The 19,452-nt window shown below is 45.2% G+C and overlaps 1 protein-coding gene and 1 long non-coding RNA gene across 2 annotated transcripts; both read right to left on the bottom strand.

Annotated features, from left to right (window-relative positions):
• Positions 1-250: 250 nt before the first annotated feature.
• LOC310753855 (uncharacterized protein) lies at positions 251-2,691 on the bottom strand. The gene is made up of 2 exons (XM_083595218.1): positions 2,647-2,691; positions 251-2,519 (listed from the first exon to the last, which is right to left on the bottom strand). The coding sequence occupies exon 2, from the start codon at positions 2,414-2,416 to the stop codon at positions 1,349-1,351; it is 1,068 nt and encodes a 355-aa protein (XP_083451344.1). The 5' UTR covers positions 2,417-2,519; positions 2,647-2,691; the 3' UTR covers positions 251-1,348.
• Positions 2,692-16,009: 13,318 nt separating this feature from the next.
• LOC310753868 lies at positions 16,010-16,776 on the bottom strand. Its single transcript, XR_014543472.1, has 3 exons — positions 16,693-16,776; positions 16,155-16,353; positions 16,010-16,109 (listed from the first exon to the last, which is right to left on the bottom strand). It is a non-coding gene; the product is annotated as an uncharacterized lncRNA (long non-coding RNA).
• Between the last annotated feature and the right edge of the window lie 2,676 nt (positions 16,777-19,452).

Here is a 19,452-nt window from a genome sequence, read left to right as displayed (position 1 = left end):
ACTGAGGCAAAGAAGGCATTGAGGAGTTCAGCCCTTTCTGTGTCCCCTGTTTGCATTTCACCATCTTCTCCTCTGAGTGACCCCACTGTTTCTTTGTTCTTCCTTTTGCTACGAACATACCCATAAAAGCCTTTTTTGTTGCTTTTAACCTCTCTAGCAAGCCTGAGTTCATTCTGTGCTTTAGCTTTTCTGACTTTGTGTCTACACGTGCTGGCTATTTGTTTGAATTCCTCTTTGGTGGTTTCCCCCCTTTTCCATTTTTTGTACACATCCTTTTTAAATCTTAACTCAGTTAAAAGTTCTTTAGATAGCCACCCTGGCTTCTTTAGGCACCTTCCATGTTTCCGTCTCATTGGTATTGCCTGAAGTTGTGCTTTTACTATCTCCCTCTTAACAAACTCCCAGCCATCATGAACTCCCTTTCCTTTTAGTATTACTGTCCATGGGATCTCACCCAGCACTTCCCTAAGTTTTATGAAGTCGGCTTTCTTAAAGTCGAGAAATTGTGTCCTAGTATGCTTGGCTGCTCCTTTCCGCTGTATAGTAAACTTCAGAAGAGCATGATCACTCGCGCCTAATGATCCTTCCACTTCTACCCCACTAACCAGGTCATCAACATTGGTTAGGACCAGATCTAAAATGGCTGTTCCTCTTGTTGCTTCTCCCACTTTCTGGACAATGAAGTTGTCTGCAAGGCCAGTGAGGAATCTGTTTGACCTTATGCTCTTGGCTGAGTTTGACATCCAACAAATATCCGGGTAATTGAAGTCCCCCATTACTACTATCTCCCTTCCTTTTGCATGCTTGGCCATCTGTTCCAGGAAGGCATCATCTATGTCCTCCGTTTGGCTTGGGGATCTATAGTAAACTCCCACAATGAGGTCACTGTTATTCTTCTCTCCCTTAATTTTGACCCAAATGCTCTCACTTTGGCTTTGAGGTTCTAAATCTTGGATCTCTTCACAGGTATACACATCCCTGACATATAACGCCACTCCTCCTCCTTTCTTGTCTGGTCTGTTTCTCTGAAATAGATTGTATCCCTCCATTATTACATTCCAATCGTGGGACTTATCCCACCAGGTTTCAGTGATGCCTATTATGTCATATTTAGTTTGCTGTACCAAGAGCTCAAGCTCATCTTGTTTATTTCCCATGCTTTGCGCATTAGTGTACAGACATTGAAGTCCATTAATCATTCCCCCGTGTCTCTTATTTAAGGATTTTTTCCTCCCACCACTAGGTCTGCGTGCTGTTTGCTCCATTTGGTCTATGACATTTAGATGATCATCTTCATCAATTGATAGACTCCTACCTTCAGGAGCACTGTCTCCCTCCCCCACATTAGTCAGTTTAAAGCCCTCCTGATGAGGTTTCTGAGATTTTTGGCAAAAACGTTCCTCCCAACCGTTGTGAGGTGCAGCCCATCGCTTGCCAGAAGTCCATCTTCAAGAAACTGCAGTCCGTGATCTAAGAATCCAAACCGTTCCTGTTTACACCATTTGCGAAGCCAGCTGTTCACTTCCACTATTTTTCCCTCTCTCCCTGGGCCACGTCGTTCAACTGGGAGGACAGATGAGATGACAATTTGTGCATTTAATTGCTTCAATTTCCTGCCCAGAGCCTCGTAGTCTCTTTTGATCTTCTGGAGGCTATTGCTTGCAGTGTCATTGGTTCCCACATGAACCAAGAGGAAGGGGTATTTGTCAGTGGGTTTTATGATTCCTTGCAGTCGTTCAGTTACATCTTGGATCTTAGCCCCGGGGAGACAGCACACTTCCCGAGACATCTTGTCAGGCCCACAGATCACTGCTTCTGTTCCCCTCAGTATCCCTATCACCACTACACGCCTCCTCTTAGGTTTGGTCGGGGTTCTTCCGTGAGCTGTCCGTTCCAAGGTCGCCTGCACATTCCCTGAGGACTGACTTTGCTGCTCGTCTTCATATACCTGATTGACTGTAATGAGGGAGAGATCCTCAAATGGAGTCTGCTCTTCGACTTCCATGCTAGGGGAGAGGACCTCAAAGCGATTGTGTATTTCTAAACAATCAGAGCGAACCCTGGGCCTCCTACTTCTTTGAGTCACGTTTCTCCATATTTCTGGCTCCTGTGTTGGTGAACTAGCCTCCTTCTCAGGGGAGTCCCCTGTCTCCTCCTTGGTGGAGACGGTGTGCTCTGTTGCTTCCAAGAAGAGCTCCAGCTCTCTAATTCTTTGGAGCGTAGCTACACGTTCCTCCAGTTGCTGGACTTTGTCTTCTAAGAGGGCAATCAACATGCAATTGGTGCAGGTAAAGCTGCCTGCAACCTTTGGCAAGATGGCAAACATTGTGCAGGAACCGCAGGCGACTGCAGCTGTTCCCTCACCCTCCATCTTGAGAATGTGCCGCTGGGGGTGGCTACAGCGGTCCTCCATCATAAAAAGCGTGAAGACAGGAGAAATAACTCCCCCCCAAAAAAACCTAGGTCTCCCCCAACAAACGTTTGAGACTAGCTCCCCTAAATCTAAAAGATGGATCAAACTGCACGCGCCGCTAGACGCGCGCCGCTGCCCTGCAAGCTCTGATAAGCTCCTCCCACAGCTAATCACCTGCCTCAACAGAAACCCTGTCCCCTCTGACCTTTGCACAGGGAGAGCAGCTAATCAGCCACAAAGAAACACACACACAAGAAAACCCTTTTTGCTCCTTCTTCAGCTGCTGCCCTGCAAGCTCTCATTACAAAGCAATACACAATTCATACAGCCTACCTCCAGGTTAAACAAGCATTTTGTTCAGAATATAGGGATCATTGGTTCTTGCAACCACTGATAAAAACTTTGCCACTGCTAATGTTCTAGCATTTGTCCGGTCTTCCAACCTGACATAGTGAGCCTCTGATTTTCCCGGGAAAGGTACCAGCAAGGGTAGTATCAGTTCAGCCCTGGCTTGCTCATATTTTGCACAGTGCAAAAAATATGTTTTATGGAGTCGATGTCTTGAGCACACGAGCAAAGTCTGTCCTGGTAGGGAACTCCGCTCAATCTGCCATCCAACACTGCAGAAGGAAAGACGTTTAGTCTGGCTTTGGTGAAAAGCCTTCGATAATTTGGTACTGTCAGGTTTTTAATGTAAGATGTTAACTTAAAGACATGCTGTCAGGGAATCAGGAGCAGGAGCACTGGGGAGAGAGGAATTGGAGAGCGAAGGGGAAGAATCCGAGGGCAGCGTAGGGGAGTATGACAGTGGCCCGAGAGATTCTATGAGCTTCTCCAGCGAATCAGAAGATTCTCAGAAGGGGGCTCCGATGGTCAGGGCAAGGGGGGTCCCAGGGGGGACGCACCAGAAACAAGGAGCCAGAGGGGAACCCCAAAGCAGCAGTGGAGGATCGGGACCAGTTTCCCCACCAGAGCGTAGTGGGGGGGAATAGTCACATGTGTCAGGGCCAGCGTCTCCTCCGGAGGGGAGGGAGAGTGAGTCAGGGCTGACCACGCCTCCATCGGAGAGTGGGGGAATGGAGGGGAGGTCAGTTGCAGCTAGCCCACCCGAAGGGGGAAGCAGTGACAGCAGCAGTGAAACGGTTAGGAGGAAAACTGCTGGCTGGGCGCACGCGCCAAGTTCAAATGTACAGGCGTGCGGGACAGCAGGAGACCCGGATGGGGAACCAGCTCCTAAAGCCCGCCGGAGGGAGGGAGAAGGCTCAGGGGAATCAGCGTCAGAAGAGGCTCGGAAGGGCGAGACCCCGGCGGGCAGGCGGACCCAGAGGAGGAAGGAGCAGCGGAAAAGGTGGAGCAAGGCGAGGGTCTTAAATTGGTGTACAGGGGGAGGAGATTCAGAAGGGTCATCAGCGGTCTAAAGCTTGAGACGTGGGGCTGCACGCTGCGGCTCTGGAAGTGAAACTGAACTTCAATAAAGACTTTTGTATTTAACAACAAAGCAGCGTTGGTCCTTTGTGAGCTGGGACCTTGGGCAGCTCTGACACATGCCCATATTGTACTCCTACTGACAGCGGACTACAGACTGCGTGTGATCGAGATCGCAAGTCACTGTGTGCATTGTCCCATAATCTTTGCTTTAATATCTTTTGGGCGCCTTCATAACCCAGGTAATACAGTTGGGGGGGGGGAGACAGACCAATAGAGGTGGCTTTTTTAGCCATGGTTTTCTGCCATTTGCTGACAAATTCCGCATTGGTCAGGTGTTGGTACAAACCCTTCCCTAGATCAAATACTGAAATCCTGAGCCAATGTTTTAGGGCAGCGCAGCCCACCACGTTTTAGTTGAAATTGGGCATTCACACTTCCCGAGTCGGCGCCATCAGCAATGGCGGATTCCCTCTAACCCGGATGGAGTGAGCTTCGCGGAAATCGGGTCTTGCTGCTACTGCGAAGCGGGGACCCTCCCAAAAACCACAGGCTGGTGAAGCCTGTGACCGTGGGACTCGGCGGGCACCTTCAGCGCCCCCCCAATTCGCAAAGAAACCCGGCTCCGGGCTCCGGAGCGAAACGGGGCGAGCAGCGTGGTGCTGAGAGTCAATTACTTCTTCCATGGAGTGAAGTCGCACAGCTGTTGTCGGAGAGCGCTGACTTTTTTCCTGTGACAATTCGGCTATCAAAACAACTACCGTGAGTAGGTTGAATTTTAAAGACTTGAAAACAAGGGAAGAAAGAGCATTAATTTGGTACCGAAAACAGGAAGGTGTAAACAGGAAGTCCACCTTCCGTTTCTTGTAAACAGATCAAAGCAAAGACTATTTAAACTAAGACCTGGAAAATTACTTCAAAAGGACTTAAATCCTAACATCAAGACAAAAGATCTCCCTCCCTGAACTGCAGGAGAGGGGAGGGAAGAGTGAGAAGTATTTTTACCTGCAAAAAGAGAGGAAAAAGAAACAAAGACCACCGCTTAATGCCTGGGACGGGCTGTCAAGTGCTAACAAGATTGCCGTACCGTGAATTGCGCTGTTTATAGACATTGTAACTTTTTGACAGTTAACTCTGCAAGAGAGATACTTTTGATTCTGACTGTCTTCTCCGGACTTTAAGGTCTTTAAGGAACTGTAAAGTAACTGAAATTGAAATTGAAATTGAAACAGTTGTTTACTTTGTTAAATGGGGGATTTGGAAAAGTTACTTTAATGCAACAAGGACTGACTGTTACTGTGTCCCCCTAGAGGAACTTGGTAATTGTTACAAGAGGCCAGGGAATTTTCCACTTCAAATTGGCCAGGGGAATTTTCCACAGTAAAACAAATTCCGGCCGTGGGACTGACCTTGAGCTTCAGATAAAGTGTTATGGCAAACTTGCTGCAGGAAAAAACAACAAGATCTGGGAAAATTCGGCAGCAGTGAAGAGCATCAGCATCTGGCCCTTCTGCACCATTAGGGGCAGCACCTGTTCAAACTGATCTAAAAGGAATGGCATCTGAAGATGTAGTAGCTGTGGCATTAGGCAAAATTAGTGAATCTTTGGAAAAACTGAGTAAACAAGTAGCTGAAGCATCAAGCAAAATTGATCAGAATACTACAAGTATCAATAATTTGGGACAGAAGGTGAATTCTAACACAGAATCTATTGAGAAATTGCTGCAGGAATCAACTTTGACCCGAAAGACAGCTGAAGAAGCAAAGGAAAAAGCACTGGCCGTTGAGGAAAAGATACCACCGATATGTAGGCAACTCGAGGATCACAAGTCAATGCTATCTATGACTGAACTGAAGGAAAGACAGACAAATTTAAGGATCAGGGCGGTACCTGAACTTGAGAAAGACAACCTAAGTGACTTTCTTATGCATGAATTTGCAGACTTCTGGAGCCTAGATTTAGAGAAGCAAGATATTAAGATAGTAAGTGCCTTCAGGCTCGGAAGAGGGGGGAGAAAGAACAGGGTGAGAGACTGTTTGATTACTCTCCGAACAAAAGAGGAGAGAGACAAAATATTGAGTCTGCATTTTCAGAAGACCTTGGAAATACATCAATCAAGAGTGGAGATATTCAAAGACATTCCGAAATACCTCCTGGATCTTAGGTCTAACTACGGAGACCTGGTGAACCTGTTGAGAAGTAACAGTATTGTCTTCAGGTGGGAATTCCCTCAGGGCCTATCTTTTACTTTCAAAGGAAGAAAGTTAAAAATAAGATCAGTGGAAGATAAAGAAAGATTTCTGAAAGATCACGGAGAAGACTTGCAGAAAGAATTTGAAGAAGAGCTAAGAGCACTAAAACCAGGAATATTAGACATATCATCACTATCCTTTGGATTGGAAAACTTGGAGAAAGTGGTACCACCGACAGACCAGGAACAACTGCTGGGTGCAGTTGGAGGAAAAGCAAAGTAACCACGCCATGGCTCTGCAACTATTAAGCTGGAATATTAATGGTTTTAACTCCCCGGAGAAGAGGAAAAAAGTTTTTCATTTATTGAAAAAGGAACAATTGGACTTGATTTGTTTACAGGAAACACATGTGATAAGGCTGCACAGGAAAGTATTGATCAATAAAAGATTGGGTCAAGAGTTTATTTCATCGGATAAGGTTAAAAAAAGGGGAGTCGTGATTTATGCAAAAGAGAGCCTATCACCGAAATTTATGTTTAAAGATGAACAAGGAAGATTTGTGGCAATTGAAATTCAAGCACAAGGAGAGAAATTTCTGATAGTAGGAGTTTATGCACCAAATGAGGGGAAATCGGAATTTTTTAAAAAGTTGCATGAGACATTGCTGGACTACATGGATTATAACATTATTATGATGGGAGACATGAATGGAGTGGTATCCACAAACATGGACAAGGCACAGAGACAGGTAGTCACTAAAGATGGCAGACTACCAAAAACCTTTTTTGAGATGACTGACAATATGGACTTAATTGACATTTGGAGAACAAAGAATCCCTTGGGTAGAGAGGGAACTTTCTTCTCTGAAGCCAAAATGACATGGACAAGAATTGACCAAATCTGGATGACTAGAGGACTGGCTCCTAAGACTCGAAAAGTGGAAATTTGCCCTAAAACTTGCTCCGATCATAATGCTGTGAAAATGGAGATGAAATTAACACCAACTGGTTCCTTCAGATGGAGGATGAATGACACCCTGTTTAGAGATGAAGAGGTTACTAAGAATGCCCAAAAAACCTTGAGAGACTATTTTGAGATAAATATGAACACTTCTACTGAAAAAAGAGTAGTCTGGGACGCAAGCAAAGCAGTTATGAGGAGGTTTCTAATTCAACAGAATGCAATAAAGAAGAGAACTCAAAATGAGAAAAAAGACAAAATTTTGGAAAAAATAAAAGAGGGTGAGAAGAAACTGAGAGCGAAACCAAAGTCACAAGAGATTCTGAGAGAAATAAAGTTATATCAAGTTCAATATATGAAGATGATGAATCAGGAAATAGAATGGAAAATTAAACAGATGAGACAAAGGACATTTGAATCGGCCAATAAATGTGGAAAATTGTTAGCTTGGCAAATGAAAAAAAGACAAAAACTTAACACCATTACTAATTTGGAAGTGGAAGGAAAGAACATTCAGAATCCAGTGGAAATTAGAAAATGTTTCCAGAGGTACTTTAAACAGTTATATACACAAGGGCCACAGAAAGAATTCGATATAGACCAATTCTTAAAAACAAATGGACTACAAAAAATCTCTCAAGAAAACAAGTTAATGTTGAACTATAAAATCACAGAACAGGAGGTGGAAGGTGCCATCCAGAATATGCAGTTGGGCAAATCTCCAGGGCCGGACGGCTTAACCTCAAAATAATATAGATCTCTGAAAGATTGGATAATTCAACCACTAAAGGAGGTTTGTAATGAAATTTTGGAGGGGAAAAAAGCGCCAGAGTCGTGGAAGGAAGCTTATATTACACTTATACCGAAAAATGAGTCTGAAAAGACACAACTTAAGAACTACCGCCCCATATCCCTGCTCAACGTGGATTACAAAATTTTTGCAGACATTTTGGCTAAAAGACTAAAAAAAGTATTAGTGGAGGAGATACATAAAGACCAAGCTGGCTTTCTCCCGGGTAGACACTTGTCTGACAACACGAGAAATATAATTAATATTTTGGAGAAACTGCAAGTGAATATTAACACTAAAGCAGTCTTAATATTCGTAGATGCGGAGAAAGCTTTTGACAATATTTCTTGGAGTTTTATGAAGAAAAATCTTCAGGGGATGGGGGTTGGCCAAGGTTTTGAAAACGGTATAGGTGCAATTTACTCAGAACAAAAGGCTAAACTAATTGTCAACAATGTGGTGACAGAGGAATTTAAGATAGAGAAAGGGACACGACAAGGCTGCCCAATTTCCCCATTGCTCTTTATTTCGGTCCTGGAGGTTTTGCTAAATATGATTAGAAGGGACCGTTTGATCAAAGGTATACAACTCGGAGCCAAACAGTACAAATTGAAAGCTTTCGCAGATGATTTAGTACTGACATTACAGGAGCCAGAATCTAGTACTAAAAGAGTATTGGAATTGAATCAAGAATTTGGTCATGTGGCAGGATTTAAGCTGAACAAGTTAAAAACTAAGGTTCTTGAGAAAAACTTAACACCGATTGAGAAAGAGAGGTTTCAGAAGGAGACAGGTTTAACATTGGTTAAGAAAGTGAAATATCTGGGGGTTAATATGACCGCTAAGAACTTAAATTTATTTAAAGACAATTATGAGAAATGTTGGTCAGAAGTGAAAAAGGATCTAGAAATATGGTCAAATTTGAAGCTGTCCTTGTTAGGTCGAATTGCTGCTATAAAGATGAATGTATTGCCAAGAATGTTATTTCTGTTTCAATCATTGCAAATTTTGGACAAAATGGATTGTTTCAAGAAGTGGCAGAGAGATATTTCTAGATTTGTCTGGCAGAGCAAGAAGCCCAGAATAAAATTTAAAATATTAACTGATGTAAAGGAAAGAGGTGGATTTGCCCTGCCAGACCTTAAACTCTACTACGAATCAGCAGCATTCTGCTGGTTGAAAGAATGGCTGCTTCTTGAGAACACAGACATTTTGGATTTAGAAGGTTTTAATAACGTTTTTGGGTGGCATGCATATTTCTGGTATGACAAGGTTAAAGCACATAAAGCATTTAAAAACCATATTGTCAGGAAAGCATTGTTTAATGTCTGGATAAGATATAAGGACCTATTTGAAAATAGAACTCCAAGGTGGTTGTCACCGATGGAAGCAAAGGCCCAGAAAAAGCTCAATATGGAGGCCAAATGGCCGAAATATTGGGAAATTCTGGAACAAGAAGGAGACAAATTGAAATTGCAGAGTTTTGAGAAATTAAAAGATAAAGTGCGAGATTGGCTTCATTATTATCAAATAAGGGAGGCTTACAATTTGGACAAAAAAATTGGCTTCCAGGTGGAAAAATCAAAATTGGAAACAGAACTGCTAGATCCCAAAACTAAGATACTTTCAAGAATGTATAACTTGCTGCTGAAATGGAACACCCAGGATGAAACGGTTAAATCTGCTATGATTAAATGGGCACAAGATGTTGGACATAACATTATGTTTGCTGACTGGGAACAGTTGTGGACCACAGGTATGAAATTTACGGCATGTAATGCCTTAAGAGAGAATATTATGAAAATGATATACAGGTGGTACATGACACCAGTCAAGCTTGCAAAAATCTACCATTTGCCCGATAATAAATGTTGGAAATGTAAAGTTGATGAAGGTACATTCTTTCACCTTTGGTGGACATGCCCAAGGATTAAGGCTTTCTGGGAGATGATATATAATGAAATGAAAAAGGTATTTAAATATACCTTCTTGAAGAAACCAGAGGCCTTTCTCCTGGGCATGGTCGGCCAATTGGTGTTAAAGAAGGACAGAACTTTTTTTATGTACGCCACAACAGCAGCAAGAATACTTATTGCAAGGTATTGGAAGACACAAGATTTACCCACTCTGGAAGAATGGCAGATGAAAGTGATGGACTATATGGAATTGGCGGAAATGACTGACAGAATCCGAGACCAGGGAGAAGAGTTGGTGGAAGAAGATTGGAAGAAATTTAAGGACTATTTACAGAAACACTGCAAAATTAACGAATGTTAAAATGATGCTGGAATGAAACAAAGTGGTTTTAGTAACAATGTTAAAAAGGAGTATGTAAAAATGATTTATTAAATAGATGAAATTATAAGGTTACAATACGTCAAGATAAAGAACTAAGATAAAAACAAAGAGGGAAAGGATTTGCTAAATTAACCATTCAAAATGGAATACAAAAAAGGGAGGTGTGAGGAGGTCAGGGAAAAATAAGACATTGAAAGATGGACTTATTTTTTTTACTGTTTTTTCTATTTTCTTTTTCTTTTTTTTCCTTTCTATTCTGTATTTTTTTAATGCTTGTATTTTTTCTGTATTATTTTATTATTTTTGTAAACCCTTTCTCGAAATTTGAATTAAAAAAAAAAAAAGAAATTGGGCATTCACCAGCTTCTAACAGAAGTATGGATTTGGGGACACAGGTGGGTACCTGCAGCAGAGATCGTAGAAATTTTGCCTGAAAGCCATCTAGCTTTGGCAGGTCCTCATTATGCCAGACATTTGCAGCGTGCAGGAGTTGAGAAACGAGTTTTGCGTTGAAAACCCTTAAGGCCGCTGGAACATATTTGCTACCCTTTGTGAAAAAGAATCTGAGTATGGCTAGCTTTGTGATCTCCGCCTTTTGAAGGGAGGTTTGCCAGTGGTGCTTCCAAGATCCTGTATGATGGAATGTGAGCCCTAGATAACTGAAGTATTTGATCTGTTCAAGGCTATGGCCATCCAGCACCCATTTAGACCGGGAGAAGCTTCTTTTGAAAACTAAAATTTTAGATTTTTCATAATTAATGGATAAACCATTTCCAAAACAGTAATTGGAAAATTTCCTCAGCAGGTAATTCAAACCCGGTCTGCAACGTGAGATGATGGCCGCGTCATCAGCATATAAGAACAAAGGGGTCCTTCTCATTTGTATTTTTGGAAGGTGTCCATCTGGGTCCATTAAGCTCTCTTCTAGGTCATTCAAGAATAGACAAAACAATGTGGGAGCCAAAATGCATCCCTGTCTCACCCCTCTAGCCATCTCGATGCTGTTCGATAACTGTCCTTGTCGACCGCATCGGACCTGCAGTTTGGTTCCATTGTACAGGGCTTTTATAAGAAAGAGGAGTCGTTTGTCCTGCAAAATCAGATTTAGTTTGGACCATAGCTGGGATCTGGGGATGGAGTCAAACGCTGATTTCAGATCCATGAAGGCCACGAAGAGTTTACCCTGTAGAGGCCTGGTATACTTCTCGGCTAGGAAGGACAGCATTAGACAGTGGTCTGATGTTGAATGGTTGCGTGTTGAGTCCCACAATGCCACCCCCCAAAAAATTCACACTTCACACATCAATTTTTGTTTAAGGTTTTTGGCATAATTTTGGCCACAACTTTATTCAAAATACAAAAAATGTGAGTGGTTGCTTAGGCATTGGTTATGACTATCTGTCCTTGCCCTCAAGGACAGAGCTGGCCTTCCGGACACCAACGGAAGCCAGCGTGGGAAACAAGTATTGGGTGAGAAAATGAAGCTGAGCCACAGACCCTCACTTCTCACCCTCATGTTCCTGTGGGGCTTGCACGGCCCAAGTCCGACTCCGGGAACAAGGACGAAAAGAATGGCAAGCCCCTGGATTCCTTTAACGGAATTCCCTTTCCGCATCATTTGGAGGGATAGGCACTTACCCCTCCAAGAACCAATTTAACCAATGCCTAACCGCCAACCTTACAAGTTGTGACGATTTGCTACGCAGTAGGCAAAAACCAAATGGCACCAGCCAATCAGCCAAATGGCAAAATTCCTACCAGGCCCCCGCTCCAAGGCGGACGACTCCATGACAGGCATAGCAAGGTCAAGCAATCAAGAAAAACCACCCTATAAAAGGGAGGGAGGGCGGGTGATCCAGTGCAAAACGGCCAAGAGGACGTCCAACGTCTGGCCCCTGTATTTAAAGACTCTGACCCCTCTTCCAAATTGGCAACAATCAAAACTCCCCAGCAACCCAAATTTAACCACTTAAAGGCTTGGGTTCCTTACCAAATTTGCCTAGTCACTGCAGGGTGGCCTGTTCCCCCAACCGCAACACGTGCTCTCTGTTAGGGAGAACACGCTTTGCGTGTTGAGTCCCACAATGCCACCCCCCAAAAAATTCACACTTCACACATCAATTTTTGTTTAAGGTTTTTGGCATAATTTTGGCCACAACTTTATTCAAAATACAAAAAATGTGAGTGGTTGCTTAGGCATTGGTTATGACTATCTGTCCTTGCCCTCAAGGACAGAGCTGGCCTTCCGGACACCAACGGAAGCCAGCGTGGGAAACAAGTATTGGGTGAGAAAATGAAGCTGAGCCACAGACCCTCACTTCTCACCCTCATGTTCCTGTGGGGCTTGCACGGCCCAAGTCCGACTCCGGGGACAAGGACGAAAAGAATGGCAAGCCCCTGGATTCCTTTAACGGAATTCCCTTTCCGCATCATTTGGAGGGATAGGCACTTACCCCTCCAAGAACCAATTTAACCAATGCCTAACCGCCATGGAGCCTTCAGCTCACCGCCAAACCACTCACAGACCCAACCAAGCCCTCAGCTTGGCCACCACTGCACCCAGCCAAGCCTCATTCCCTGAGGCAGAAAGATGCACGCCATCAGCTCTGAAAAAGGATGCAGCCTGAAAAAGAATCTCAGGATGGGAAATCACATCTCCACCCAGCTCAAAAATCTTTTTAGACACAGCAGAATTGATGCGCTTCCTGGCCCTTTCAGTGGCAGCTGGGCAACGACTACCCTTCCAAACACATCATTGCAAAAGCTTTGACCAAAATATTTTTGCTGTCGGCACCACTGCCCGCAGCTTCTCCAGGTCACCCAAAAGTGCAGCACGTGGTGAAAAAACAGTCCATGGAAACCAGGTCATTCTCACCCAGCTGCACCCCAACAGCAGTGGGCGGCCCTTCCAGCAGCACCTGCCTCCGAATCAGTGGCAGGAATTCTGGCCGGCGCATTCCCCGTCTGGACAGCCAAGGCAACTGCACATGTGGAGGAAGGCCAAGACCCGGTCCCAATCCGGACTGCCGTGCACTGATGCCAGCCCAATGCATGAGGCTGTGCTCCACCATCCAGATGCGGACAGCTGCTAAACCTAAGATAAAACAAGCAAAAAATTGTAAGACACCAATAATGTTAACGAACATAACCTTTGAATGCATTCAATTTCCAACGACCTGTATTTTATTTCCACTGCCTTATTAACATGCTTTCCGGCCTTCTCGGTGGTAGTTTGTCTAGGCATTGGTTCCCGACCAGCTGCACCTGACCTCAGCAGGGCAGCACTGACGACTGGGCCCCACCATATCGTCAGTACCAGCAAACATTGTGGGGGAGCAATGAATCCCAAGGCAATCGCATCCCGCCAGGTGTCGTTCCCCATAGGGGAAAGATGCGCCCCATCTGCCCTAAAGAGGGCAACAGCCTTGAAGAAAAATAGCAGGGTGCAATATTACAGAACCACCTAAAGCAAGGACCTATTTTATTTTATTTGTTATTTTATTTTATTTTATTTACTTTATTTATTTTATTCTATTGTCCACCGCCTTATTAACATGCTTTCTGGCCTGCTCGGTGGTAGTTTGTCTAGGCATTGGTTCCCGACTAGCTGCACCTGACCTCAGCAGGGCAGCACTGACGACTGGGCCCCACCATATCGTCAGTACAAATAAACAGCGTGGGGGAGCAATGAACCAGGATCAGACTCAAGCTCACCCCCAAATTGCTCCCAGGGACTCTTGCGTGGCCCCACCCCTCGAAAGGGGTCGACAAAAGCATGGGGAATCCTTGGATTCCCTTAATGGAATATCTTTGCGCATTGGAGGGGACAGGTGCTCCAACCGCCCCCCCTCCAAACCACCTTGAACCAATGCCTTAAATTATTTTGAGTCCAGGGAGAGCTGCCATCAACTCAATCCAAGCCCTCTTGCATGCAGGGATGCAGACTTATGCTGGAGGAAGACAGCAAACATTCTCGCCCAGCTGTACTACCAGCACTGCGGGAGGACCTGCACAGGTCACCTCGACCGCACCAAAGGAAGCATCTCCTCACAAAGCATTCCCCATCTGGACATCCAGTATATGTTCACATGGACAGGAAGACTGAGATGGCGCCCCAGTCCAAACTCGTCAACATGCTTGCCAGCCTAGTGTACAATGCTGTGGCCCAAATGTGCACAGCTGCTCCTTTTAAAATAGGAAATAACAGACAAGCATCAGCACAGACATCATTGTGACACTTCCTGATATAACCCTTGTCAGCGTCAGACTTCCAATGACTCGTATTCACAATCCTGTCTCCTGACAGGCCCCCAGTGTGCAGCCTTTGCAGCAGCACCTAATCGTAAGGAATGAGGCGTGTTCAGCGGTAAGCAAGCCATATGCCGTAATAACTGGTGCACGACGTAAGCACATTGATGCCTGGCTAACGGGAACCCATTTTCATGCACTAGGAGCGGGCCAGCCCCCAGGGGAATGAAAAGCCAAATATTCTGTTATCCATAACCGGGCAAGGGCCCTCCTCACCTGTGGCGGGAAGCCTGATTGTGGCACTCCTGCCCACTAAGTCTGTTTTAGAGTTCCCAACTCTAACGACAAGCTCCAAAGGATAAGGAAAAGTCCTGAAGCAATAAGCCTCCAGACTCTCAGCCCTGTGCTGGCTCCAACAACCATTTTCCCAACCCTCAGTGCAAAAATGCAATGGACTACTGAAAGGAGTCTCGCCTTGATCTTTAACCAGCAGACAAGTTTTAACTTGTTGCAGATACTGCATAGGTAAATTGACCGACTTTCTGCCCACTGTCCTATGAGGTTGGAGCCTATTCCAACCTTCCAAGGCCCTGCGCACTACAAACTTTATACAAGGGTCTCTGAAAAATAAAAGCTTCAGTGTAACAGACACTGCAGCGGACTGAATTCTGATAGTTATAACCGCATGCCCAATCTGCAGCAGGTGGACCAAATACTGCCGGATCTGCTCAGAGGATGGGGGCCAATTCATCTGAATGGCCGAGGACTGCCAGTTTAAGGCTAAGAAATCCATCCAGGCCTTCCCATAAGAGCGAAAAGCAGAAGGGGAAATGGAAGCTGCTGCTCTCTGTAATTACTAATTGTTGTCAAAATGCCACAGGTGGTCTGGAAAAGTCTGGCAATAGCTGAGTCTGGAGCCCAGGATCTGAAGCGCTTCATCTGAAAATGGGATAGAGTGTCAGCGACATCATTAGAGGATCCCGTAATTTGGAGAGTAGAAAGCACAATATTAAACCTTAAGCGGCGCAGCTCGAAAGCATGAGCGGAGGGGCAGAGACTGTGCTAGAGCACGAGGACTGTTTTGCCAAGACGCTCACGACTACCTGGTTATCAAACCAAAAGCAGATCCGAAGGTCACTGAACTCCTCGGGCCACATGTGAACTGCTACTACAATGGGGAAAACTCAAGAAAAGTTATGTCACATGATTGCCTCACCACACCAGGCTTGAGGCCATAGCTTTGCACACCAGCAGCCCTTGAAATAAAAACCAAAGGGCAAAGATCCAGCAGCACCAGCATGAACCTGAAAATCCCTGTGCGGGTTCAAGGTATCCTGCCATGGCGAACTATTATTGCATACATTCAGGAATTGCTACTATCGCCTGATATCTGCCTTCACCACACTTGGTAGGCGTACACAAAGGTAAGGGGACCTCAGGCCGCAGGCAGCCTGGCCTAGTGGGAAGATTAATTAAGTGACCCAGCAAGATCGGATCTGATGAAGCATCACTTGCTACAGAGGAAGTATTACAAAATAACTTCCTTCAAGGCAGACAGCTTCTCCATAGGCAAGTGGTATGTTTTAGCAACAATATCCAACTGGATCCCTAAATAAAATGGGAATATGGGCAAAAGGTATTGAGCTATTGCTTGCCAGCTTCCAGCCCCCGCTTGGGCATCCTTTTCAGACACACACTCTGTGCAATGCAAAAACACACTCCGTGCAGTGCACACACACTCCATGCAATGCAACTACACACTCCGTGCAATGCAACTACACACTCCATGCAATGCAAAAAACACGCTCCGTGCAATGCAAAAAACACGCTCCGTGCAATGCAACTACACACTCCGTGCAATGCACACACAAACCCTCCGTGCAATGCAACTACACACTTGGTTCAATGCAACTACACACTCCGTGCAATGCAAAGCACACTCCGTGCGGTGCACACACACTCCATGCAATGCAACTACACACTCCGTGCAATGCAACTACACACTCCGTGCAATGCAAAAAACACGCTCCATGCAATGCAACTACACACTCCGTGCAATGCACACACAAACCCTCCATGCAATGCAACTACACTCCGTTCAATGCAACTACACACTCCGTGCAATGCAAAACACACTCCCTGCAATGCACACACACTTCATCCAATGCAACTACACTCCATGCAATACAACTACACACTCCGTGCAATGTAACTACACCCTCCGTGCACTGCACACACCCTCCGTGCACTGCACACACCCTCCGTTCAATGCAACTAGACACTCCGTGCAATGCAAAAAACACTCTGTGCAATGCAACTACACCCTCCATGCAATGCACACACACTCCGTGCAATGCAACTACACCTTCCGTACAATGCAACTACACACTCCGTGCAATGCACACACAAACCCTCCATGCAATGCAACTACACACTCCGTTCAATGCAACTACACACTCCGTGCAATGCAAAACACACTCCCTGCAATGCACACACACTTCATCCAATGCAACTATACTCCATGCAATACAACTACACACTCCGTGCAATGTAACTACACCCTCCGTGCACTGCACACACCCTCCGTTCAATGCAACTAGACACTCCGTGCAATGCACACACACTCCGTGCAATGCAAAAAACACTCTGTGCAATGCAACTACACCCTCCATGCAATGCACACACACTCCGTGCAATGCAACTACACCTTCCGTACAATGCAACAACACACTCCGTGCAATGCAACTACACACTCCGTGCAATGCACCCACACCCTCCATGCAATGCACACACCCTCTGTGCAATGCAACTGCAAATCTCTCACGCAATGCAATGCAACGCAATTGCAGCCCGTGCAGCGCCGTGGCCTGCAACACACAGAGCAAACTGCAATGCGGGCACGCAAAGGTGCTTTCTCCCACTTGCATATTGCAAACGTGGCGCCCGTTACATCCCTCGCAGTGAGGTAACCACCAAAAGGACCTAAGTGTCCAGGTAGAGCAATGGGGGAGCATGCAGCTGTCCCATACAGGGACCAATCCTGCAACCTAGGCATTACCGGCACTATGCGCTGACCCAGTGAAACCAATGCTTCATGGACCACATGGGGACACTATTCAGGCCGGAAACGCTTCCAGGCCATTAAATTCTAGGGCAAAGCCCTAGGATCACCTGCTAGGCCAGGCATAAATGTTTCCAGTGAAATAGCAGAGTTGAGGTAGCCCACAGCTTGTCCAGGTACCCCTGCTTGCCCTTTTAGAGGGAAGCACCCCTTCAAGAAACCCAAAGTTCTTTTATCACAAATGGGCCGAACTACCCAGCAACAGAATAGCCCAAAAGGAGCAGTTTGTTTTGTTTTGTTATAACAATGGCTAAGAGGGGGATATGAACCCTGTCTCCCAGGTCCTAGTCCTATACTTTAGCCACTAAGCCACAATGGCTCGTCTCTAAAATGGCAGTCGCCACTATCCGGGCAAAACAAACTTAAAGAAAATAAACTTGTTCAGAAACAGCATAGTTTAAGAGCATATACAGAGTCCTCATAGTCCTTGGAGGCACAGGGAGCCTCTGGGGCCCTCTGTCTGCCTCAGATATACATTAGCAGCAACTGGGCCTGCAAGCAGATACATTCCTATAGCGAGAATGAGTCACGTGTCAGATACTTAACAATTAACTGCTACCTGTAGCAGACTTAGGCTTGGAAGTTATGTGCAGGCCGAATAGGCCTCCCTGCTTCTGCTCTTGAGAATCTTAGTCTCATAGCAATATTAAAAGAACTCAAATTAGTGCTCCCACCCAAGGCTAGCTTAAAATTTGACTAACAGCACTGCACACACTCAAAATAAAGCCAACCTTCGGGGATACTATAAACGAAAGTGATTCCAGCTAAGCTGGGAACAGCCCTAACTAGCCCCACAATTTCAACAAGAGAAATGGGGAAAACCTTTTTGCGAAAGAAAGCCCCTAACGGGGGCTCTCTCCCTATTGGGAAAGGCAAGCCATAGATACAGGGAGAATCTTCCCACAGGGCAGGGTAAGGGGTGGGGTGAGAAATCGAACAGGAAAAGGGGGGAATTAAATTATTTAAGTGACTAGAGAGGATTAAAAAGAAAGGGGAAATACAGAAATAAAGAAATGTAACCAGACAATGAGAAGATTGTCCAAGTGCTCCATGTGATCCGGTGCAAAACGGCCAAGAGGACGTCCAACGTCTGGCCCCTGTATTTAAAGACTCTGACCCCTCCTCCAAATTGGCAACAATCAAAACTCCCCAGCAACCCAAATTTAACCACTTAAAGGCTTGGGTTCCTTACCAAATTTGCCTAGTCACTGCAGGGTGGCCTGTTCCCCCAACCGCAACACATGCTCTCTGTTAGGGAGAACACGCTTTCTCATGAAAGGCTGCCTGGGCTTCAGATAGTATATTATGTTCATTTAGAAAAGTTGTCAGTTTGCTATTGAGGAATCAGGCATACAGCTTCCCAATTATTGAGAGCAGGCTAATTGGAGGGTACATTTGGGTGGCCTCTCTTAAAGATTGGGACTACTATAGCATGTTTCCAGCTATATGGTACCTTACCCGAATTATTTACTACCGTAAAAAGTGCTGCCAGAAGCGGAGCCCACCAGTACTGGTTTGATGTAGTCAGTTCCGCTGGGATAAAGTCTTTCCCTGGAGCATTTCCGCTCTTCAGATTCCCAATTAATGTATGGACTTCCTCCACAGTAACCGGCCTCCAATGAGGGAGCAGTGACATTTCTGCCCTGTCATCATCCTGGAAGCTGGAAGGGAGGTTTGGATTTTCCATAAATATATTTCTGAAGTGGCACAGCCGGGGGCTGAAGAACTATTTTTCATTGAGTCAGAGACCAGTTGCCAAAAGAGTTTAGTTTCATTGTTTCAATAGCAGGGACCAGGAATTTTGTTTGGACTTCCTTTTTTTTTGAGGCCAAAAGGGCTTTATACTCTTTTTTGATTTTGAAATAAGATGGAGGTAAGTAATTTATTCCAGCGTTTCTATAGGCCAAATAAGCATTCCTTAAGGCTTCCTTCTTTGTGCAGCACACTTGGTCAAACCAACAGTGCCCTTTAGCAGTGTGTGGCTTGCTGGCTGACTTTATGTTG

The sequence above is a fragment of the Podarcis filfolensis genome (genome assembly GCF_964270895.1).
Source record: "Podarcis filfolensis genome assembly, chromosome: W".
NCBI lineage: Eukaryota > Metazoa > Chordata > Lepidosauria > Squamata > Lacertidae > Podarcis > Podarcis filfolensis.
This window is presented reverse-complemented; position numbering and strand designations above follow the sequence as displayed.